This window comes from Felis catus, chromosome B3 (genome assembly GCF_018350175.1).
Source record: "Felis catus isolate Fca126 chromosome B3, F.catus_Fca126_mat1.0, whole genome shotgun sequence".
Classification (NCBI taxonomy): Eukaryota; Metazoa; Chordata; class Mammalia; order Carnivora; family Felidae; genus Felis; species Felis catus.
In genome coordinates this window covers 34,746,420-34,771,482 of record NC_058373.1, presented here as the reverse complement: position 1 = coordinate 34,771,482, position 25,063 = coordinate 34,746,420, and the positions used below count along the sequence as shown (strand labels likewise).

Genomic DNA, 25,063 nt, shown 5'->3' with positions numbered 1-25,063 from the left:
AGAGTTGATACCTGTATCCTTGAGATTTTGTAAGAGCCATATATTCCGGGGATACAATAAAATCCCAGTTAGCCAGAGTTTAATTTGTTAGATCCCTTAAGTAAGAGTTCTAAAATATGTATAGAGAGAGGAGAAGGCAGTGCTTCAGTCTTAAGATCATAATAAGTCAGTGGAAAATCTAGAATCAGAATCTCAAAGATAAGGCTGAGTGGACACACTCATGTATCACTCATCCATTTGTTTTTATCCATCCAGCCACTTACCCATCCACTTCCCCATCCATTGATCGTCTGTCTAGGGTGCAGTGCAGTAAAGATTCTCACTGAATAAGGCCTTTATTGAAAGAATGCTCAGCACTTTTATACCAAAATACAAGATTTTGATTTTCTTTTTTTTTTTTTTTAACAGAAATAGTATATACTACCCTTGATCTTAGCCAAAAGGCCGAGAAGCGATCACAGAAATAGTATATACAAGACAGATTTCCAGTTAACTCTTAGTAAATTGGAAAATCAGTTAATTTACAGATTGCTTACCGAATTTAGATGTGGCCAAGAATATAAAGAGTGTAAAATGAGGTCTGTGTCCCAAAGAGTTTATAAATTTAATTGGGAAAACAAGGGCTTCATATATGGTCAATTAAATAGTGACATATGAAATAATAACAGGAAATGTTTAATTAAAATGTTGCCACATAGTAATGTGGTTTATATGTAGGGTGAAACATCCCACACAGATATATGGGTGTTTGATCCACAAATATATGTGCATTTATGTGGGTGTTTATATATCCACATAAATATGTGTATGTTTCAGTCATAGTTCATTCTGGTTTCCAGTCATTCAGAGGATCTTGTTTGTGGGTTTTACGGCCTTTCTCCTAATCATTCTCATTCTGTGCTGTTTATTGTAAGATATGTATCTTATCTCTATGTATATCACACTGATCATGATAGTAAGCTCATCATGGGGATTAGGATTATGACTTCTGCATATAATAGGAGCTGAAAAGTGTGAGGATAAAACTCCTTTGTTCACTAAGCATGACTGAAATTACCCTTTGATTATTTCCTCTATACCTCAGGTCTTTTGAAGTTTAAATCTGCCTCTTAAACTGAGGATTGGTTTGAAACCTTAACAAAATAATTTTAAAAATCTAACTCTAATGCTAATAAGAAAAATCAAGTTTGTCCATTGTTTGGAGTTTTACCTTTGTAATCTTTAGCTGACCAGTTACACCTTAATCAGTCAATTCTGAGACTAATTTTTGTTTGTTTTTGTTTTTTTTAACCATCTGAATTTTGATTTCCACATCAGTTTACTGAATCATGGTTGCTTTCCTATTCTGCCAGGAGCCAAATCCTATTCCAAGACCGGTTCATTGGCGAACATGATGTCAGTTCTGAATGCGTATACTCTAGAACCTCATTATTAGCTGTAGTGATGTTTTGTAGAAGTTAGAAAAGTGGAGTATTAGCACTGATTATTTTGTGCAAGAAGCTAGCTGTGTGATACTTCGGTTTATACCTTGTAGACCTATGGAAGCCAGCAGAGACCATTGCTTTACAGCTTTTTAATACTATCTATATGGAACTTGATTTTAATTTGCCATCATATTATCTTATGGTCTCCCCAAAAGTATGTTAGCTTTCTAGATTTGGTTTTATGATTTTCTCTTGTTGGTCCGTTTGAGCAGAATTCTGTGGTAACCATAGTTTCCTTTTTACTGCTTATTGCTCCCTCCAGCATCAATTGCTGCTTCCAGGAATGTTGTCTTTATAGGAGAAAATACAGTAGATTTCTTCTGGCGTTCAAACTGCCTCCTTTAGCCCATTACTCAAATCCTACCTCATCTCTGGAACTTCCCAGCATCTTTTCCTGACCATTCTACATTATTCTGGGTCTTTAGAATATATCCTAACATCCACCTCCCCCCAAACCCGTTTGTAGCCGTCTTCTTAAGTGAAAAATAATTGTCACATTTACGTGTGATTATATAAGAGACACCATTTTTATTCTGCATTTTGTGTATAGTTTGTTAATTTCATATGTGTTTGGCCATTAGGTTGAAAGCTACTTGCTGGCAGTCAGGTTAATAGGACCGCAGCCCATTCACCCCATAGGAGTGTCATACCCTGTGGACCCTAACTACGATTGTACAGCATTTATCACATCCATTGGTCTCTGCAGTATTTTCAACTAATAGTAGCTGAACGTACACAGGAAAAGTGACGATGCCAGCTTTACATTTGCTCTCCCAGACTACTTTCTCTGTATTTCCAGTAGCAAAGTCATGTATTGTGTAGCTTTGTGACCAACTTTTTGATATTTTGAAGGAGACGGAAGAGTAATAAGCCCTTCGCCTCGTAATAAATCATCATGCATCTCGTCCACAACAAACGTGACAGATCTATGTGGGCTGGAAATGAAAACTACCATGAGCTCCTTATCAGCATTTGGAGATTCTTCCTTTCAGACACCTTCAAAGTCCAGAACCCGGCAGGGCTGTCATAGTGCTGGCCCAAACGTATCTGGTAATGAGGGACCGCCATGTCAGTTATAAGAGAGTTAAATTTTAGTACGAGGAGTCAGCCTTATAAAGGGGTAAAGATAACACTAGAGTTGTTCTGTCCTCTCAGCCAATCTCTAGGGTGAGGGAAAAATGATTTGGTCTAGACAGAACGTATATGCAGAATACATAGTTGAGGTTTGAGGAGGAAAGAAACAAACTCAAATGTGATCATTTTAAATGTGGAGAGCTATGGAAACTGTACTTTCCAGAAAAGATATTTGTAGGTGCCAAAGTTCTCCAAATATAAGATGACTTCAGTCTTGAGATTTTAAAGGTTTTTCTTAATCAAGTAATTTGTGTATCGTTTTCAATAGGTGATCATATTAATCTCGCGAGCTCATCAATGCCATCATTTCCCATTCTCCAACGTTCTTCTGAAGAGAAAATTCTTTACTCAGACAGGTTGACCCTAGAAAGGTGAGGACAATTTTATTTTATTTATTTTTACCAGATAATACATAAGCCTGGTACAAGTTTGGAAAAGTACAAGTCTCTCTCCCTTCTCCTGTTCTCTAGCTCTTCAGTTCTCCCACGTACGTATAAAACTGTTACCACTTTTTTATTTATCCTTCCAGGGGTGTGGGGAGGGATTTTATAGCTATATAATGTAACAGAGCTTACCTATATCCTGAAAGAGTAGTATGGTAATTCTGGAGTATGACATTGATAAAAATGGATTTTAGGATGGAAACACTTTATCACATGGTCCTCATATGGGCCCTTAGGGCCCTATCCAGTTACCTCACTGGTCTCACCTCCTCCTAATCTCTCCTTCATTCACTCTGCCACATTTACACCTACCTCCTTGCTGCCCCTTGAATACACCAAGCATGCTTACACCTCAGGGCATTTGCACTTGATGTTCCTTCTGCCTGGAATGTAGTTCCCCCACGTATCAGTAGGCTCACTCCCTCACCTCCTTCAGGTCTTCACTCAAATGTTATCATGCTGGGGACGACCTTCCCCGGCCACCCTGTCTAAAGCTACTATCCCTTCCACCCTGCTACTCCCCAGCCCCCTTCTCTGCTTTATTCTTCTTCTTAGTCCTTATCACTTTCTCACATTAAATATTTTACTTATCAAGTTTATTGTTCATCTCCTCTTACTGGAATATAAGTTCCACAAACACTGGGAGTTTTGTTCAGTTCTGTATCCCCAACCCCTAGAACAGAGCCTGAGGAAAAATAGACTAAAAAACGTTGGAATGCGTGAATATATTTAGGATTTGATCCCTAGCTTTAAGTCTAGGAAGCCCTCTGCAACAGAATGGTGGATGAAGCACCCGTACCCTACCTTAGTGCTATGAGCAGCCTAGAGGAGCCATCTCTGCCGCACATACCTTTAGCTTAGCGGTGCGTTTCCAAGAGCAAATTGGTAAGCAGACTTCTGACGCTGGCAGTGCCTGACAGTAAATTGTCATGGACCATTTGTGTGTCTGGTTGGGAGAAAGCTCTCTGGAGGGCTGTTGTATTGTAGGCAGAGCACCACTTGAGGGCACTAATTCTCGTGCCAGGTTGGCGGTATTGCTGGGTTTTGTGATCTAACGCCGTCTAATGTTTGTAACTCTTCCGATACCATTTTAACGTTTTGAGGGATTTTCTGGAAATTTTTATCTCCATCTTTACAAGCCCAGCCAGGAATAGTACCTCAGCCCTGCAGTTGCGTGGGCCTTGATACTAACAGGAGCCGGTGTTTGTGAGGCCGAGAGATAACAGGTTAGGCACTTGTGTGGTAGCTTGTGGTGGTTCAGGCAGTTGTGAAGATGGTCCTTGTATCATGGGCATCTGGGGGGAAGAAGCTGGCTGGTCAGGTGGAGACTTGCTTACCAAGGAAAGGCAGGACCAAGGAGTCGATTCGGTTTCAAAGGCTGGGTGTGAAATGGCAGGACTGCAAAATGCCGTAAGCTCAAGCATAATTTGATCAGTACCAGGGTGTGACCAAGAAAGTGGGGCTAGCAGCAACAGCCTTAGGGATCATTATTTGAGAGCCAGGGATAGTGGCCGTGGTTTCCAAAGGCAGATCTTCCTCACTGCAGCTTCTGAGCCAGGAGACTGAGGGGTCAAGGGGAGAATGTAGCCCGAGAAGAAATGCTCGGAGAGCTAGGCTCTGGCTGTCCTGGGAGTTAGGGTAGGCCAGGAGCACCAGGAAGGCAGCCTTCCAGCACCAAGCAGGAAACACAGAGGCAAAAGGACAGTCCCCTGGTATGGGGCAGGAGGTGTAGCAACTGGGCAATTTTGTAGGCAGGATGACCCCCGCGGAGAGCACTGCCTTTTTATGTGTGTGTGTTTGCTTCCTTTGCTGGATGGCAGGGACTTAGGGGGTTAAGGGGTGGACGCGTGAGCCTTGGATCTGGGATTTAGTCACTGGATTTGGAATCTGAGAAAGTGACTTTATTTTAAGCTACAATAGTTTATGTAAGAGGGAGGTCCGAGATTATTTATTTTCTTTTCTCAGTAAAGGCTGACTCAGAACTTGGATGAACTAGAAGCTGGGGGTATTGGTAAGTTTAATTATGAGAAACAGACGAAGTCTGGAGCAGGAAAAAATGAGACAATATAAGTTTTTTGCTAAGTGGATAAAGATATACATTTTAAACTAGAATATTTGTAATTTATTAATTTATAACTGATAAAACACAGAGCAAATTAGTATATTTGAATGCATGAAATGAATTCAAAATACTAAGCATACGTGAAAAGAATTCAACTATTATCTGTTATGTTTTACTTTTCTATTTTAAACTGATTTTTTCAGGGTCTGTATTTTTAAACATCATATCTTTTTTGTTTAATTTTTTTTATGTTTATTTGATTTTTGAGAGAGAGAGAGAGAGCGCGCGCTCACGCGTGTGTGTATGTGTGTTGGGGAGGGGCAGAGACCAAGGGAGACACAGGATCCGAAACAGGCTCCAGGCTCTGAGCTGTCAGCACACAGCACATGAGGGGCTCGAACTCACAAACCGTGAGATAGTGACCTGAGCCGAAGTCCCATGCTTAACCGACTGAGCCACTTACTTAGGGGCCCCTAAACATCGTATCTTTGTTGGCCATTAGCATTCAGTCATTTCCTTGTGCTAATCACTCTGTTTTCTCTAAATGAGGTTGATTCTGATCACTTCCACAGTTTTACTCATGCTTGATTTATTTTCTTTAGAGATTCTATTGACTTGATTTTTACTGAAAGGAAATAGTTCTAAGAAGTCTCCCCATTAGAGTTGTTCACATGCTGGTCGATAGAACCACGTTTTCCTCGAACACTGTTGAAAATCTCAGAGTAGAATCCCTCCTATCTGCATATGTTGCGCTAGTAGAATTCTTAAAGGGCCCTGCACATATTCACTTCACATGTAATATATGATAGCTTTTTGCATAATAGAGACTGAGTCTTTCAGATACAGCGAAAGGCATATATTAGTAAAGGTTTCATCGTACCCTTTAGCATCCTAAATGTTCTGCAAAGTCTAGAGTTAATGTTGAATGTGTAATCATATTTTTAAAATCTAAGTTTCTGAGGATTACTTTTCCATGCATGGATTTCAGGATGAAACTGTTTCCATCAGGTGAACTGTAGACGGCCGAATTTCTTCCTCTTCCCAAGATGTCATTCAGCTCTAGAGTCAGTGATTCTGTGAGACACCTGTATATATGTGTTTTGTTTTTGTTTTTGTTTTTTTTCCTGATGACTTAGTTGCCTGGGAGGTCCTTGTATCAGTGGATTCACATCAAGGTCATTTCTCTGGTTATGTGACGTGGCTCTTTGAATCATCTCAACTTTGACCACAGAATGCAATTACATTGAGTGTTTTCTGATGTTAAGTCCATTTTATGTGAAATAATCGATATTGGAGATTTTTTTTAATATAATGAGAGCTTAGACTTAATTTTGATAAATGCCTTTGGCAAAGTACACTGTCTTTTAATAGAGATGATTTACAATAGTTCCTGGAGGCAAGAAGTGGTTGGTTGTGTTTACCTTTTTCTCCTCACAGCATGGGAGCACAAAGATACTATTAATAACATTCTTAAGAGGAGGCAGATTGTCACATTGAAGCCTTATTTACTTTCAAAAATGTTTTCTAGGCAAAAGCTGACTGTGTGTCCTATCATTGATGGAGAAGAACACCTTCGTTTGTTGAACTTTCAACACAATTTTATAACTCGGATCCAAAATATTTCTAATCTACAGAGGCTAATATTCTTGGATTTATATGATAACCAAATTGAAGAAATCAGTGGGCTTTCTACTCTGAGATCCCTCCGTGTCCTTCTGCTGGGAAAAAACAGGTAATCTTTGTAGAGCGTATTTGTTTATTTACTTAGGGCTAATGTTGAGTCTCCTGGTGTTCAGATAACGTGTCAGAATTGAATAATACTTAAGAAACTAATAGGCTAAAATTTGGAAAGAGTATTTGCGTGGATTAAGATTCAGTCATAATTTGTCTTAGGAGATTCAGTCTAACAGCCAAACCAAATAATATTTATTGAATGCATATTTTATTATTTCCATTGCTTTCCAGTGCCGTATCTTACATGGAAGTGAATAGCAAACTTTGGCCTTAACTTTATGTTTTCATGGGCTATATTATGTAAACATGAGTAGTCACTTCAGGCTTATGTGTTTCACTTGTAATTCTCAGTGCTTGACTGAGGGTAGATATTTGATATTTCGTGCTTGTCAAATTACTGATTGATTCTTTTTTGGATGGTGTTTTCAGTATGTATTTAATATTATATCCTTTATAAACTTCCCCGGTTCCTTTAAACATTTTTTTCTTTATTTTTTTGAGAGAGAGAGAGAGACAGACAGAGCATGAGCTGGGGAGGAGCAGAGAGAGAGGCAGACACAGAATCCAAAGTAGACTCCAGGCTCCAAGCTGTCAGCAAGGAGCCTGACGCAGGGCTCGAACCCACAAACCGCGAGATCATGACCTGAGCCGAAGTCTGAAGCTCAACGACTGAGCCACCCAGGTGCCCCGCCCCAGTTCCTTTTATAAGGCTCTATCGTGTAGAGCAGTTACACAATTTCTGACTAATTTCCTTGAGATTTGTCCATGATTTTCTCTCCATTCTGTTTTACTATTTTTTGCAATGCCTACAAAGAAGGGCTGTTTAGCAAACCCCAAAATGATTTTTGTATTATCAAATAATGAATTTTAAATACAGCATTATATCCAAGCTTGGTTCCCCTCCCTTCTTCCTTTCCCCCCCACCCACAGCATGGATCTTGAATTACCTCTTTATTCTCACTGGCTGGTGGTAATAGTAAGGTGCTTTTTCCAAGAGCATGTCCCAGAATTCTAGGCTCTTGTCTCTTCTCTGTGGTTTCTGTCTCTGTCTCTGTCTCTTTTTAATATATATATATATTTTTTAAGTTTATTCACTTACTTTGTGAGAGAGAGACGTGGGAGGGGCAGAGAGAATCCCAAGCAGGCTCTGCACCATCAGCAGGGCCGGATGCAGTGCTCAGTCTCACGAACTGTGAGAGCATGACCTGAGCCGAAACCAAACGTCAGATGCTTAACTGACTGAGCCACCCAGGTGCCCCTTTTCTCTGTGGTTTCTCGAAGGTGCCCACCAATGTAGTTTATCGCCTATACTTGGTTCAAGCGTCAAACTGAGCATTATGGTAGCTGGACGGAATTTGGGGAAATTATAGAAGTGTGGAGTATTAGAGCTTGAAGTGACCTCAGAGATCAACTTTCTCATTTCACAGATGAAGAAATGGAGATGTAAAGTGACTTTTGCAAGGTTGGATATGTAGAAACTGTACACAGTAAGAGTATGCCGGTGGAGTAGTTTACTGGGTAAAGTAAGAAGTCAACTTTTCACACATTTAAGGCATTCTCTTCTACGTGTTCCCTGTTCGCTCTCCCAGAGATTTCTTAACTACTTTCTGAGCCTTGGAGTTATTGATCTGTTCGTGTAGCTTCTATTTATTCTTTAGTAGCATTGCCTTTGGGCTCTTCCTTCAGTCCCGGGGTAAGGTGCTTCATAGTGACATTTTTAATCTCCTTTGCTAGTTTTATTTATTTTTATTTTTAAAAAGATATTTAATGTGCGTTTATTTTTGAGAGAGGGAGAGTGTGTGTGAGCAGGGGAAGGGCAGAGAGAGAGGGAGACACAGAATCCGAAGCCTGATGTGGGGCTTGAACCTGTGGACCACGAGATCAGGACCTGAGCCAAAGTCAGACGCTTAACTGACTGAGCCACCCAGGTGCCCCTCCTTTGCTAGTTTTAAACATAAATTCTAAGAGCAGCTCCTGGGTCCCAATGTTTTAAATCCTCTCTCAATCTACTTTTATTTTTCCTGCTTCTACTTTGCAGCTTCTCTGGCTTCTCAGAAATAAACTTTTAAGTTTTTAAAAAATAATTTATGCCTTGGAGACACCAGTCCCATCTGGCCTTCTGACCTTTTCAGAGGTCACTTTGCTCTTCTAAGTCTAAGGGACCTAACGCCCTTTTCTAGATCCTTATCTTGGTCAATCAAGTAAAAGCAATCTAATGCACTCTCCTCTTTCTACTCCCATCTTTTTGTTTGTTTTGTTTGCGTTTGGTCCTGTTTTACTTTATTTTTCACATAGAGAAAATAGCTGTGAAACAGTTTTAGAGCTGCTAGGGTTCTCTAATAAAAAAGAAAGTCAGAAAGACAGCTTTTCACATTCTCCCAAAATGCATATTTCTGAAGTATCAGAACAACCCAAATCTTTCAGGTGTTCTCTGGCCAGCAGACTTTGTCACAGCAAGGGGCCTGTGAGCCTTGAAGATGCAAATCTATCCTGAGGCAGTACAGGAACAAATCTGGCTGAGGGATGCTGGAGTGGGGATGAGCTTACCCTGGCTCCTCAGGTTTGTCTTGGGTGTATTGTTGCCCCCTCCTGGGCGAGAGTCCAGAAGGTTTTCTCCCTCTCACTTTGCAAAGCACTGCACCATGTTTTAGTTCAAGACAGTGGAACCAGGTGTTAAAATCCAGGGCAACCACATTCCTCTAAGTTCAAGCAACTGCGACAAAGATTTCTGCTGAAATGTACTGAGACTCTGTATGTGAAATTTACATTGCTTCGGAAGAACCCCCTACCGCTCTGTTACTGAAGTTCTTGCCATCTGACTCCTCTGCTTTCTATATTCCTATTTATCTTTGTGAGATTCTGGTGCCCTCAGATCACAGGCTAATGGGTAGAACTTCTATGCCCTTTTGTCTGATCACCCAGGACTATAGATCTAAAACTCTCAGCCAGGCCCTGGGATTCCATATTCCTTTCCTATTGATTCCTTGAAGGTCTCCACTTAAGGATTTGTCTTTGACTCCGAAAAAGCCTAGCCTTCATAGAGATTCTATAGTTTAGTCCTTACGCAGGCATCATAACGTAGCCTGCAGAGATGGGCTGTGATGTACCCCTCGTGGTCTGCAGCTGAGGTGATGGGTGGGGCTTGTCTTTTTCCAGTTTCAGTCCATTTAGTAGGAGAACTTCTTTTAAAAAATCTTTCAGGTCATATTGAGAATTGGCTAGAATTCTGCAAATTTCACACATCGGTATCTAATCTGACCAGTGATCTCCTGGTCAACTGATGCCTTAATATGCCTCTGAATTCATTTTGATTGGATCTGTTTTTAGGTAATTTCAGGTGCTGGGGGTAGGGAAAGAATCTATGACAAAGGCAGTTCTGAAGACAAGACAGCAAGATGTTTGGTTGGTCTTGGGTTTCACTGACAGCGACTTGCCTGCTTTTTTCCCTAATCACTGGGGCAGTCCAAATCGGAAGTGAGAGTCGCAAAGCCACCGTGTGTCAAAGCTTAAAGAAAGCTGGAAGTCACAACATACAGGAACTGTTTTACTCGACAGCTTAACGGTATGTGAGGCCCTGGTGGAATTCTATGGGAAGGATTTACTGTGCACGAAGCTTTCTGAGATTGAAGTACCTTAAAACTGCCCAGGGTTTCTGATAAATACAGAAACAGAACACATGGATCCTCCAAATCAGAGAACTTCAGGCTGAGACAGTCTCCATCCCCTGTGTATCATTTTCAAAATGTTAAGCATATAATTCCCAGACAAATAGTAGTTACAGGCCAATGTTTTAATTAACTCAACAATGAGGGAACTAGTAGGATGACAAAGCTGGCTCAAAAGGAGAATAAGAGAAACTGATGCATAGTCAATGAGAAATAAAAAGTGCCAGAATATGATTAAGTTATGAAACAGGCCCATGTCCTACAGAGCAGTGAAGTTATCACCCTGTGGGTTATTTTTTCTAACAGACAAAATTAAATTACATTCCTACCTGGCAAAAATCATCTCATAGCTTAAATCCGTTTTCTGTGAGTTAGTACATAACTTTGCAGAGTTGGGGCTCTAATCAGTAGTAAATGGGTGATCCTTAGGTACGCTTGTTCCCAGTGCTCTGATATGACATTGAAGGGACATGAGGTCATTCCTTTGCCTTATTTCCACGTTTTGGTAATCTACACTGAGAAGCACTCCTACTCTACCTACCTGATCACAGTTTTATAAAATTGGTTTTTATGCTAGTGTTTTTCACTTGAATATATTTTATTATTTACATCTTTCCAGGTCATTAAACATTCTTTGAAAAAACATTTGTTTTGAAAATATATCTTTAAGAGCTGTGTAATGTATAGTTATGTAGACAGATGTGTAATAGTTAATATTTTCCCTGTTAGACACTTACATTGTGTCCTTTTTTTTTGCTATGATAATGCTGTGATAAATATCCTTATCCATAAATCTTTGTCTGCCTCTCTGATTATATCCTTAGAATATGCTTTAGTATTTTCTAAGTAGGTGAGTTCATTCTCATGAAACTCATACGAGAGGAGAGTTGAGATTTGATGTGGAAGGTCTGAATTTTAAGATCACATTCTCGAGATGTGATCTCTAGACGAGCAGCATTAGCACCACCCAAGAACATGTCAGAAATGTGAATGTTTGGACCCTATCTCAGAAACTCTGGAGGTGGGGCCCAGCAATCTATATTTTAGCAAGCCCGGCAGATGAATTTGATACAGAAGTTTGAGAACCACTGTTTTAGGGAATATGGGCTTGGGGGTGTAAAACCAGTTGAGTAAAAGACTTCTCTGAAGTTGGATTGCTGTTAGAGAGCATTGCTCTGGGGGCGCCTGGGTGGCTTAGTTGGTGAAGCATCCTACTCTTGATTTTGGCTCAGGTCGTGATCTCACAGTTTGGGAGTTTGAGCCGCTCTGTGCGACAAAACGGAGCCTGCTTGGAATTCTTTTGCTCTGCCCCTCCCTTTCTCGCATGTGTGCACACATGCCCTCCCCCCCCATATAAATAAATTTTTAAAACTTAAAAAAAAAAAGAAAGCATCATTCTGTCCTAATCCATATTATCAGGGTATTGTAGTTTTCTCCAACTATTCTACATATTTCAAGAGCAAAGCAGGCAGAAGACTAATTTTGTTGAAAGTTTTGTCTTTTCCTATTTGATAGTGTCAGCATAAGCTTGAGAAACTCTTTTAAAATACTAAAGAAAAATAAGGATAGGAAGAACAAAAGATAAGACGGGGGTGTGGCATGTGTGTGTGATAAGGGAGAGAAGATGAACATAATCGCATTGTGATAGTGCACAGTAGTAGGTGCACTTATCATAGATAAGTTGGATTCAATTGGTTGTGGTGATATAATTCTGGATTTGGCAATGATGTAAGATGACTGAGGTCAAATGGAGATGGAAATTCATGAAGTTTAAATTTGCATTATGTTTACATGGGGACTCATGTGAAAACGTTGGGGTTCTGAGCAGATGGTCCAGAAGGAATTCTTGAGATGTCTTGGGTGCAAAAAAGGTGGTTTTATTAAATCACGGGGATGGGACTCATGGGCAGAAAGAGCTGCACTGGGATTGTGAGGAGCATTTGATTATATACTTTGAAGTTGGGAGGGGGTTAGAGATAGCATAAGTCTGTAAGGAATTTTGGAAGCAAGGTTTCCAGGACCTTGAGGGGACTACCTATTCTTTAGGAAAAGGTCATTTATTACTGTCTAATAAAACCTTAGTCAGGAGACCCTTCATATGTATGTCAAGGGCCATGTGCTTGGAGGATGATTGCTAACATATATGTTGGGGGATAGAGATAAAGGAAGTTTCCAAAGGAGTTTTTATATGTTAAAGGAGACTTATAGGATGCCGGTGTTCGAGATAATGTTACGCTAAGATTGCCTTTTGCCCTTAGCAAAGTATTAACATCGAGGCAGTTCTGTTCCTAGAGAACAGAACTTTTGCCTTTGTTCCCCACATCAGTGATCAGCATATATGAAATTTCAAGGGATGATCGAGGTTCTGGAAACATTTAGCAATGTAGAAATGGTTCTTTGAGGCAGTAGGTAATGACAACAGAAGTGAATAGTGATAGGCAGACGATGGCCAAGATGGATTGTATGAACTTCATTTCTACCCTTTCTTTGCCGCTGCTCCTTTCCCTCTACTGAATTATGGTAGCATGAGAAATTAGGGTCTGTAGTAGGGAAAAATAAAAGGGAAGTGGTTTTTGTTTTATTTTTTTAGAACTGTCTATGGTGCCCTTGGGTGACTTAGTCGGTTAAGCATCCAACTCTTGATTTTGGCTCAGGTCATGATCTTCCGCTTTGTGAGTTCGAGCCCTGCGTCCAGCTCTGTACCAACAGTGTGGAGCCTGCTTGATATTCTCTCTCTTTCTCTTTCTGTCCTCCCCTGTAGTGTGCACTGTCAGTCTCAAAAATAAATTAACATTTAGAAAAAAAAAAAAAAAGAATTGTCCTGTTGGAGGCAGTTGGACAGATAAGGTGGCCAGAAAAGATAGGCATGAGGGAGACAGTGGGTGGCCCTAATCATTAAGGGATAGAAGAGGGGGCATTTTAGAGATAAAATGCTGTGTTTTTTCCTTTATAGCAATGTTTTAGCTTTTCACAGATGGTGAATCAAAAATTCCAAATATTCACTAAATGAGCAGGTCCAAACTTACATGGCGTCTAATTTATCTCTGCAATAAACAATCCTATTATGAATACCCTTGTACATAAACCTCATCCATTTAGTTAGTATATGTTTATTTATTCATTAAACAAATATATATTGGGTTCCTACTCAGTGCCAGCCCCTGTTTGGAGCGTTGGGGATATAGTAGAGAATATGTCAAAGTTTCTGCCCTCTTGAAGCTCACATTTTGGTTTGAGGAAGGAGATCATAAGAAAGTAAACAAATAATATAATTTTAGGCAAGCATAAATTCAATGAAGTCAATTACAGCAGGGGAAGGAGAGAATAATGGAGACAGGCAGGGGGAGTGAACCGTGCGAAGTTCTGGGGGAAGAACACTGAGGAAGAAGGAGCAGCAAGGGTAAAGGCTCCAAGGCGTTTACAGAACGCAGAAATGAACTTGTCAGGTTAGAGAGCGCAAGAAAGCCCCTGTGGCCAAAGCAGAGAGCCTGAGCCATGGTAGGAGATAAGACTGGAGGAAGCAGCCACAAGGGTTAGGGCCTTGAGGACGGAGGTAAGGATTTTAGATCATATTCTGAAGTAAAAAGAGCTGCCTTGAATAAGTGCATTGTCCTAAAGTTCTTAGAAGTAGAGTTGATTTTTCATAAAGATACGACTTTTAAGCTGTCTTTGGGACTTTCCTCCAGTGGGACTGCATCTTAACATTATAATTAAATCAATGGGAAATATTTTTTTGTTTTATATATATACAATTACATATACTCTCTTACTATATACAGATTTATATAGATAGGTATATATCTATCGTTGTTTCTATGTCTGTCTACTTATCTGTAGAAAGAATAAATTTAAAATGAGTTATGCAGGGCGCCTGGGTGGCTTAGTCTCTTGTCAGTGGACCTGATCTCGCGGTTCTTGAGTTTGAGCCTCTGGTGGGGCTCTGTGCTGACAGCTTGGAGCCTGGAGCCCTGTTTTGGTTTCTGTGTCCCTGACTCTCTGCCCCTCCCCCACTTATGCTTGATTTCTCTCTCTCTCTCAAATAAATAAATAAATGTTAAAAAAATTTTTTTAATAAAAATAAGTTATGCTCTAGCATGTTTTGATTTATGATAAATGCATCCCTATTTCTACTCTGCTTATTTTGATTTTCAGAATCAAGAAAATCTCAAATCTGGAGAACCTTAAAAGCTTAGATGTCTTGGACCTTCATGGAAATCAGGTATTGTAAAGCCCTTTCGTTTTTTTCTTTTCTGAAAAAAAGTCTAGGAAATTAGGTATTATAAAAATTTTAGCAATGATACTTGTGTTGAATTTTTCAAGACTACTGATTCACTGAAATTTCTAAGGTATTAAGCCTATTTATATAAGTTATGGTAATTCCATGGCAGTAAACGGCAGTTGAAACTTATAAAACATTCAGAATCCTTATATTGATGACAGTTTTTTTTCTTATTTATTTATTTATTTATTTATTTATTTATTTATTTATTTTTAAATTTTATTTTAGAGAGAGAGAGTAGGGGGAGAGGGGCAGAGGGAGAAAAAGAGAGAATCCAAAACAGACTTCTTGCTCAGTGTGGAGCCCAACATGGGGCCCAATCCCACCACCTTGGGATCATGATCTGAGCTGAAATCAAGAGGCAGATGCTCAACCGACTGAGCCACTCAGACACCCCAGTCTTTTGTTATTTTTAAAATATATATTATACAACCCTAGCCCAACAACTAGAATATTACTAATGATCTTCTTCTACTTAGGTATTCCTCCTTTATTCTGAGGTCACCACTCTTCAGGATTTCACATTTATCATTCCCTTGCAGATTTTTAAAGTTGGTTTTATCACATATATGTGTGTCTAAATAATAACTTGTTTAGTAGTATTGTGTTGTAATTTTAAAAAGGTATCATACTCTATATTGGCATCTAGTATTTGCTTTTTGCATACAACATTAGCTTACTGAGATTAATCTATTTTGATTTATGAAGCTATAGTTTACTCCTTTTTGCTGTTGTGAGTTCCATGGAATGATTACATGAAAACTATTTTCTCTGGTTTATTATTGGTAGACGTTTGGGTTTTTTCCTTTTGTTTGTTTGTTTGTTTCCTTTTAGGAATAGCACTTCTATGAACATTCTTGTACGTGTTTCTTCCATGTGCCATATGTAGTCTAGGGTATATATTTAGGAATGAAACTGACAGATCAGAGATTATCTAATGTCTAACTTCAAAAGATAATATCAAATTGTTTCCCAAAGTGGTTGTAGCAGTTTATACTCCCACCAGTAATGCATAATCAGTCCTGTCACTTCACATTCTTTTCAACATTTGGAATTATCATACTTTTTTTATGACTCAAGGATTTATTAAGTCATACATGCAAAACATACTGCTAATTGCATTAGCAAAAGGTCAATGTGAAAACACCCCACAATTCTGTAACTGTCAATGTGGAAATTTTGTTCTGGGGGTCGAGAGGTCCAACCTTGTATTCTTGCCAGTGGATAAGTTGTACAGAACTTCATTAGCACGAACACAGGCTTCCAGAACCTCACAGACCTACAGGAACATGGTTAGGCAGAGCAACAGGAAGCATGTGTCCAAGGGGGTGAGGCAAAGAGGAGGCTCAACGTTAGTCAAAGTACAGTGTTGGCCATTTGGCAAGATAGTGATGTTAAGAAAGTTCATAGTTTAGGATACCTAAAAATATCAAAAACTGTATAGCTGCAACACATGATTTTTACACCTAGTTACTACACAACTAAAGAAAGTGCTTATTGGCTTTGAATAAAGTAATAAGTAAACAGGAATGCACTTTTATTAATCTACAAAAAAAATTTCTAATGCATTATCAGAGAGATTTTATAACACAAGGAGGCTTTATTGCTCCTTAAGGGGTTCTGTAAGAAAAGCACTAAGCTAGCAACAATAGGAATGATGAGTTCAAAGATGAATTAAATGCCTGGTTTCAGGACGGATGGGAGGTCTAAGAGTAAGGAAAAGCTTAAAACACTTAGTAATAATACCAACCTTTCTTCATCATTTACTGCATTTGACAAAGATTAGCCTTTTAAAATTTTACCCGTGACACGTTTACTCAGTTTAATTATGATGTGTACAGTGTAATGTAAATTAACCTCCATATTTTATCAGAATAACTGTCTTCATTCTTTGATTGTGTCACGGGCTGCACACACCCCACACTGATGCGGCCACCACTAGAGCACACACTTCGCATCAGAGGGACACAGGAGTAAGGGGGCTGTTCAGAATCTCAGCCGAAGTGAAGACACTAAGGTTTTTTGGGGGGGTTTTTGTTTTTTGTTTTTTAATCTCACTACAAAATCAAAAAGATTGATCCAGGGCATGTGGGTGGCTCAGTCGGTTAAGCATCTGACTTCAGCTCAGGTCATGATCTCACGGTCTGTGGGTTCGGGGCGTGCTGACAGCTAAGAGCCTGGAACCTGCTTCAGATTCTGTGTCTCCCTCTCTCTCTGCCCCTCCCCCACTCACACTCTGACTCTGTCTCTCTCTCAACAATAAATAAACATTAAAAAAACCCAAAAACTCTGCCCAGGAAAAAGCTTCGTTAAAAAAAAAAAAAAAAAAGATTGATCCAAAGAGTTGAGTCATTACACTCATTCCATTAGGACGCACAGTACAGTGTTGGGGAATGGACATGGGCTGATAAATTACAGGTGGTCAGATGGCAACATTTCATGAAGGAGGATGCTGTGCTGCTTTCCTGGAAGAAACTCGTTGGGAAGTGCCTGCATTTCCAAACTTGAGACAAAGGTCTTTAACGGTGCAGTGCTTCGTGTTGTCAGCACGACAGCGTAATTTAGTTCACAAGGTATTTGGGCAACTCTTAATCTGAGCAAGAATAAGGGCTTTTGAAAAATAAGGCTTTAAGAAAGATTGCCATTTTAAGGCTATATTTTAATATCATGTCAAAGTTTGAAGGCTTACACTTTAAATGAATGAAACCTAAAAATTACCGATTGGTTCAAAATGGTTTAATGGAAAAAAATCTGTAACAAAAACTTTGCATTGTGTGCAAAGGCTCCACCATTTTTGAGCAAAGTGGACAGTGGTTCCCAGGGGGACGGGGCAGAGAGGGGTCCAGACATTTACAGCAGCAGGCATTTTCTTTTCCTCTTCTTGACGGGAGCGGGCAGAGAGCTGCTCAAATAACTTCATCAAACACTCTCTTGAGGTCTTGCTGCATGAAAACCAAGCACTCCAGGCATTTTCCAACATCAGTCTCCTTAGCCATGGCCAAACCCTGCTGGTAGGTGATGAGAGTCAGTTTCTTCTCCTTCAGTTTCTCAATGGTGTCTTCGTTGTCTCTGAGATCAAGTTTAGTCCCCACCAAAATGATGGGGGTGTTGGGGCAGTGATGTTGCATTTCAGGGTACCACTTTGCTCCAACATTTTCAGATGATGCAGGACTCACAAGAGAAAAGCAAATTAAGAGTACATCTGTTTGTGGATAGGATAAGGGACGTAACCTGTCATAATCTTCTTGTCCAGCTGTATCCCATAAGCCCAGATTCCCCATCTTCCATCTACCATAACATTGGCAGAGTGGTTTTCAAAGACACTGGGGACAATAGTCCAGGAAATGCATTGGCCGTGTAACCCATCAGGAGGCAGGGTTTATGGGCAGCTCCGTCTCCTACCACCACATACTCTATGGCCTGCATCTGGGCTGCTTACTGGACTGGGGTGGCAGCAGGGTGTAGACGCAAGGAGCGGTGGGCTTGGGGCACAGGGACTGGCAGAGCATGGGGTGTCGGGGCCGCTGTCCACACCACTTCACTCTCTGCTGGTGGGAAGCCAGAGCCCAGCAGCGGCCACCACTCAAAGCTCTGGACTTGTCCTACTTCTTATTTTTTGCCATTTGAATTTGCATAAAGTGGTATCTCTTTGTGGTTTTGATTTCCATTTCCCTGATTACTCTATAATCTGGACTATTCTCTTCAGTTATTTTGTCTGCCTCTGCGTCTGTCTGCTTGAATTCCTCTATCTGGTTTGTTTGGTCTCCCCACTCCCCTTCTTCTCTCTCAGCGCATCTTGGCTGTTTTTTAGTCTTTTGCTTTTCCATTGAAATTTTTGTCTTTGAAATGTGGGTATTTATTTATAAACAGCTACATGAGCTACATACTCATGCAGAAGGTGAAGCCTCTCTTGAGGTGGTGACTGTACATTCTGGGATGATCCATGAGTCCCTGCCTGTTGATGAACAAGATCTGTCACTGCCACCTGCAGTTGGTCAAGTACAAACTTCAGCATGATCTCTCTAGGCTTTCTGTCAGCTGTTAGTCTCCATCGTTTTGGTGAAAAGCCAATGTAATGAATGAAAACCTTGACAGATCTAGATGGACCACATCTGGTAGGTTCCACACTAACCCCGCCCCGTCTGTGTGTCTTCTGTGTGCGCACAGAGTGGGAAGAATGTTGGCCCGAGAACTGCCCAGCTCTACGGGCTGGTTAGCATCACTCTAGCAGGGGAGAAGTTAGTTACCCAATTAGGTGGTGATGGAATGGGAAGAAGAATGAAGGGGTTTTGTCGGTAAAAGACTATCATATACAAAGGCACTGAGACTAAAAACTACGTAGTAAGTTATTTTTTACTGCTAGAGAGTTTAGCATGTGTTGAAGAATGGGGAGGAATGAGGCGAGAGTGGCAGGTAAAGGCTAGACCACGGAGGGCTTTGTATGCTGCACTACAGAATTGCCCTTCCATCTTTCAGCCCCCTGTTTTTAAAGCTATTCCTAACTAACTGAAACATTTTGTGGTAGCAATATTTTAAGGTTTTTTAAAAAATGTGTATATGAGAATTAACATATTTTTGTAGTTTTCACATTATAATACACCTTTAAGAATTCATTGGGCATTACCAAAGATCTGTGAGAGGACCTGATAAATGAATAACATATCACTTGATCATATGTAATGTGTAGGAATTATTTACCAACCATTATGCTGATGAAACATGCTCATTCCTTGTTAGCTGACCTGTGTGATGTTATATAATTTCAGCATCGTGTTTGTAATATTCCATGTATTAAGAGTAAACATTTGTAACATACAAATTATTTCTTAAGGCTCTATAATTATAAGAAGGAAGGTTTTTTTTTTTAAGTTTATTTGTTTTGAGAGAGAGAGAGGCAGAGGGGGCAGGGAGAGAGAGAGAGAGAGAGAGAAAGAGAGAGAGAGAGAGAGAGAATTCCCAGCAGGCTCTGCACTGTGCAGAGCCTGATGCAGGGCTTGAACTCACAAACTGTGAGATCATGATCTGAGCTGAAATCAAGAGTCAAACATTTAACCAACTGAACCACCCAAGTGCCCTAAGAAGGAAGTTTTAAATGAGAATCGAGTCTTATTTGAAAATATCCAAATGCAATAAGCAGAAATTTGGAATGTTCCAAAGTGAAGACAGCCTTGGTTGACCTTAGGTTTCTAAAAAATCTGGAGATAGAATATTCAAGGTGACATGTCCAATTAAAAAAAAATAGCAGCAGGTAGTTAAAAAGCTAAAAGAAAATTAAGTGAATATTTTTTGTTTTTTGAATTTCCTTTTGTTAGAAATAAAAATAATACTTGGTATGCACTGTGAAATAAAACATAATTGGTTTATGGATGTGAAAATGTTCTGAGTAGTGATAACAGTGTTCAAGAAATAGGTTTTGGGGGTGGAATGAGTTGGAGAAAAGTGAAAGTGGAGACAGAATGGTTGAGAGACCAATCTAATAGTCTTTGTGAAAAGGGATGGCAGTTTCATCTGAAGTAGTAGCAATAGTGATATAAGGGGGCAGATTAATAGAAACATCAAGATTTAGCAATTGATTATATGTGAATGGTGAAGAATACAGAGGAATCTGGGAGGTTGACTCTTGATTTCTGACCTGGATTTTTTTTTTTGGTCTTCAGAATTTGTCCTCTCGGTAAATGCTTGCTTTCACATGGACAGTAATATGCTTCAGGAAGAATCTGTTCTTTCGATTGTATCTCTTCCTTTAGGGACAGCTTGCCCTTTGTGTGATTGCTTGCCTGAAAACAGACATTGCCCTTTCAGCATTGCTGAATAGGAAGGTTGTCTTTATCCAGACAGAGCAGTGTGGGCTACTCTTATACACAAAGACGAGATGAGAATCTAGCCTTCCTAGATGTAACAGGAAGCCCTGGAGTCTGTCTGGAGGCCCTCTCTCTGATCAGTATGACCCACAACTGGGCTTTCCAACATTCCCATCATTTCTTCTTCTTGCTGTGAACTTTATTAACTAATCAAGAGGTCTGCTCTCTCCCTACACCGTCTTTTGCCTGAAATTTCTGCCTTTACTCAAATGCTTGTGACTTTGTCCACGGCTGCACTGCGTAACAGGGCTCCATCAGAGATGTTGCACATGGTTCTGTTGCACATGGCCTATCTGATTGCAAACCAAAAAGCTGAATGGTATCCCCACTGATTTTTTTAAATCACAGCCTGATACCTATATTTTAGAATTAATAATGTTCCTTTTCAGAGTTACCAAAGAAAATAAAAGGTAACTCTGCTCTGTAAGCATTCTAATTATAAGTCCCACCAGGACCAAGGAGTTAGAGAAAGGTGGTTTTCTAAAAGAAATGCCCCAGGATTATTAGCAAGAGGGGGAAGACATCTTTTGCATATCATATAACAGTTGTGCCCCTTCATTCTCTAGATCTTTCCTGAGCTCAGGAAAGTTTTATTTTATATATTTAAATATTGCTTTTCCATTTGTGTTTGTTACTTCTATACTGTTTGTCTTCCATATCCCCATCTTACCTTTTATTCTTCGTATCTCCATTTTCCCTTAGTATTTTAGGAGAATTTCTCAAGCTTATGGTGACCTTACTGATTTTGTACAGCGTCTATTTTGCTTTTTGCTGATTCCATACATTTCATTTTTTAAATTTAAGTTTATTTATTTATTTTGAGAGAGAGAGAGAGAGAGAGTGTGTGAGCATGAGCATGGGAGGAGCAGAGAGAGAGGAAGAGAGAAGATCCCAAGCAGGCTCTGTGCTGTCAGCCGATAGCACAGAGCCCAGTGCGGGGCTTGATCCCATGAACCATGAGATCATGACTTGAGCTGAAATCAAGAGTCAGACTCGCTTAACCATCTGAGCACCCAGGCACCCCAGATTACATACATTTCAAATTCTGTCATCTGTTTAGTTTTGAGATGCTTTTGTCCACATTTAATTGTACAGTTCTGTCACCTACAAATACTGATAACCTTGTTTCTTCTTTTACAATTTTCATTTACTTTCATTTTATATTAGTTAGACCAAAAATCTTAGGACAAATTTTAAAACATACTCAGATGTCCCCTTTGTATATTACTGAATTTATAATAAACATAGTTAGGTTTTCCCTTTTGAACCTAGATGGAATCTGGATGGTATTTCTTGAATGTAAGGGAAGGTCCAATAACAACATACAAACTGGATTATAAATCTAAAAAGAAGTTCTTTTAGCCAACATCTGCTCTGAAGTGTTAAATAAAAAATTGCAAATAATACTGGGAGGACAGTACACGTGAGAAAATTAATCTCTAGTGATTGTGAATTTTTTTTTTAATGTTTGGAAGAAAAGCGTTATGTGTATGACTCATTGTTAACTTAAGTACATGACGGTAAAAAGTTTACGAAGTCCCCTGCAAGGACCCCCACCTCTGTGTCCTACAGAAACATTGTGCTGTGCTTGCTGTATTACACTAGTGGGGCTTCAAGTCACATTGTGCTCTCACCACTTCATGAGTAAGCTTTCCCTTACCCTACCTTACTGTGCTCAGAACTCCTCTGCCGCGGGCCAGTGCTCATGAGTATGTGCCTGTTCCACGACTCAAGTCCTCTTGTGCTAAACGCTTTACATCCGTCATAGTGCACTCTGGCCAAACATTATCTGTCTCCTCTCTTAAGCACTTCCACCCTCACCCTCCACTGGGGATCCTAGTTCCTTGTATCTTTTCCATTTAGACTCTTGACAGGCTTTCAGGATCCTGCAGAATTGGTGGGAGGCACAAGGGGGGCGTGGTAGCATTCCTTCTCCCTGCCTTTTCTCTCAGAGGGCTGGCTTGCGTGGCCAAAACACTGTGAGCTCCTGCTGTGGGCTCAGAGTAATTTTTTATTTGGCAACTAGTATGTATACTTCACCTTTATCTGGACCCGGCACAGTATTGGGCAACGAGAGATGCCCCCAAGGATGGACTTGTTGGTTATTTGATAAAATTAACTTCAAATATTTACTATGGCCAAATTATAAAATATGTTCCTTTAGTTAAGTTTTGCAAGTTAAAAGACTTCTTATTATCCACAACAGAGGAAATTGGAAGTAGGTTTTTAAATGTCTTCATGTAAATGTGTCCCTGAATCCAGTGACTATATTTTATTTTTAGGGTTTTTATCATATCCATGATTTATGCCTGCTATTCATCATTTTTTCATTTTTTAACAGATTACCAGAATCGAAAATGTTAGTCATTTGTGTGATTTGAGAGTTTTAAATCTTGCTAGGAACCTTTTAAGTCACGTTGATAATCTTAATGGGCTGGATTCACTAACTGAACTTAACCTGCGACACAATCAGATCACTTTTGTGGTGAGTATTAACATGGAATCGATATATGATTTCTGGCTTTTCTTTTAAGGAATATGGTAAATGTTATGGCATTATGCAAAGTAAGAATCTACAGTAATTTCATTCTTTTCTGAATTTCATTGTGGATATAATTATTAAGCTCTATGTTTTGATTTGGAAGTGTTAAGGTGTTTTTCACTTTAAAAGATAAATGTAAAGATAATAGAAGTATTATCAATAAATGAATTAGCTAATTTAAATGGACACTGAATTCTTTCCTGTTTTATCATGGGTATAGAATTAACAAGGAAGGAGGTTATTGGTGACTTAAAGTTGATAAATGGTTGTACCAGGAGGAAAAAGACACAGAGGGGAGAGGCTGTGGGCTGTGAGGATGTGCATAAATATATCTTTTGCGGTGTTTAAAGAGGCAGCCTGGTGTAGTGGAAAAAGCATTGCATAGGGCATCAGAGACCTCCTTCTGGTCACAGCATCATCTCTCATTAGTTGTGTGACCTTGGGTAAATCCTTAACTCTATAAGCATCAGTTTACTTTTCTCTAAAAGGAGGGCATTTGGGCTAGATTCTTTCCAGGATCCTCTTGAGCTTGTTGAATCTGAAGAAAGACATAAAGGTGGTCAAGAACTGGCATGTGAGCAGGAGGAAACAAGTTAGCATTGTGGGGGCAAAACTGCAGAAAGGCAACTCCAAGGGCACCTGGGTGGCTCAGTCGGTTGGGTGTCCGACTTCAGCTCCGGTCATGATATCATGGTTCATGAGTTCGAGCTCCGCGTCCGGCTCTGTGCTGACAGCTCAGAGCCTGGAGCCTGCTTTGGATTCTGTATCTCCTTCTCTCTCTACCCCTCACCTGCTTGTGCTCTGTCTCTCTCTCTCTCTCTTTCAAAAATAAATAAACGTTTTAAAAAATTAAAAAAAAAAAAACAGAAAGGCAACTCTGGAGCTCTGCAGGTGAACTTTGTTAGATTTATAGCTTTACTCGAGTTCAGCAACGAAGTAACAGCCTGATGCTCAGGTGTTTTGTACTTGTGTGAATGTGAGAAGCACTAGACATAGGGATTTTGGCTGTATGATGTGGCACAGGCCAAGAAGACTTCTAATGATTTATAGAAACATTTGTTTTTTTAACAAGCTTCCTTTCTTTTACATGCAATAGAAAAATATTAGGTTCTCTCAGGATGTCATTCAAGCACTTTTAAAGGCACGCTCTCTTAACTTTTTTGAGACATTGAGTTCCTTACTCAGTAATTAAGTGTAATGTAAATGGTACACTTGGAAAGGTTGGGGGACACTTGATGCCTTATCTCTAGGCCTCCTTGTACAGTACAGATTGGTTTCATTTTGAAGTTTTACCAGAAAATATGAGCTCAGTAATAGTCAAATCTTCTAGGAGGTTGGGATAATTTCAAAACCTTTTCCAAGACATGGATTTATTCCAGAACCTCTAAATTCTGTCAGCCCCTCCCCAGATTGAATTTAAATAATGGAAATGGCTTATTTCAAAAGACATCCAGATTGAGTTAATCTGTTACATTGCTGAATGTCTAGGAACTGCTCAGGCTGGACTTGATCTGTCCTCAGGACATTGGGTGTGGTAAGAATCCAAAAGGCTTTGGTAGAGTGGGGCACAGACATCTATTGACTTTTGCGTATTCCTTTCTGTGTTCTGTCTTTCATTTGGAAAGTACATAGTGCATATCCAGGAAATTGCTTACTGAATTTCCCAGTGAGTATTCTGTCTGATCATTACTATTATGGCTTAGTCAGCAATGTCTATGGAAAAGGAAATTGTTTTCATTTATGAAAGTTAAAAAGATTTAATAAGTATTATGCTTATGGTATTATCATGATAATAAGTAGCATGCATATTAATTTATAGGAAATTGTGAATATACATGTAAGGTTAATAAGTAAGACAC

General features: G+C 39.7%; 1 protein-coding gene and 2 pseudogenes across 5 annotated transcripts in view; 1 reads left to right on the top strand and 2 right to left on the bottom strand.

Annotated features, from left to right (window-relative positions):
- Window positions 1-25,063, top strand: part of LRRC49 (leucine rich repeat containing 49) — a 156,193-nt gene that overhangs the window by 5,027 nt on the left and 126,103 nt on the right. For 3 of the 5 annotated variants that reach the window (XM_045059088.1, XM_011282946.4, XM_045059089.1), the window contains 5 exons: window positions 2,337-2,534; window positions 2,887-2,989; window positions 6,652-6,855; window positions 14,675-14,741; window positions 23,004-23,147. In XM_045059088.1, the coding sequence (XP_044915023.1) occupies window positions 2,426-2,534; window positions 2,887-2,989; window positions 6,652-6,855; window positions 14,675-14,741; window positions 23,004-23,147 (627 nt within the window). In that variant the 5' untranslated portion in view covers window positions 2,337-2,425. The remainder of the gene's footprint in view (window positions 1-2,336; window positions 2,535-2,886; window positions 2,990-6,651; window positions 6,856-14,674; window positions 14,742-23,003; window positions 23,148-25,063) is intronic. The other 2 variants (XM_023255098.2, XM_045059087.1) reach the window with 2 other exon arrangements.
- LOC111561257 lies at window positions 295-456 on the bottom strand (annotated as a pseudogene).
- LOC109500589 lies at window positions 17,652-18,647 on the bottom strand (annotated as a pseudogene).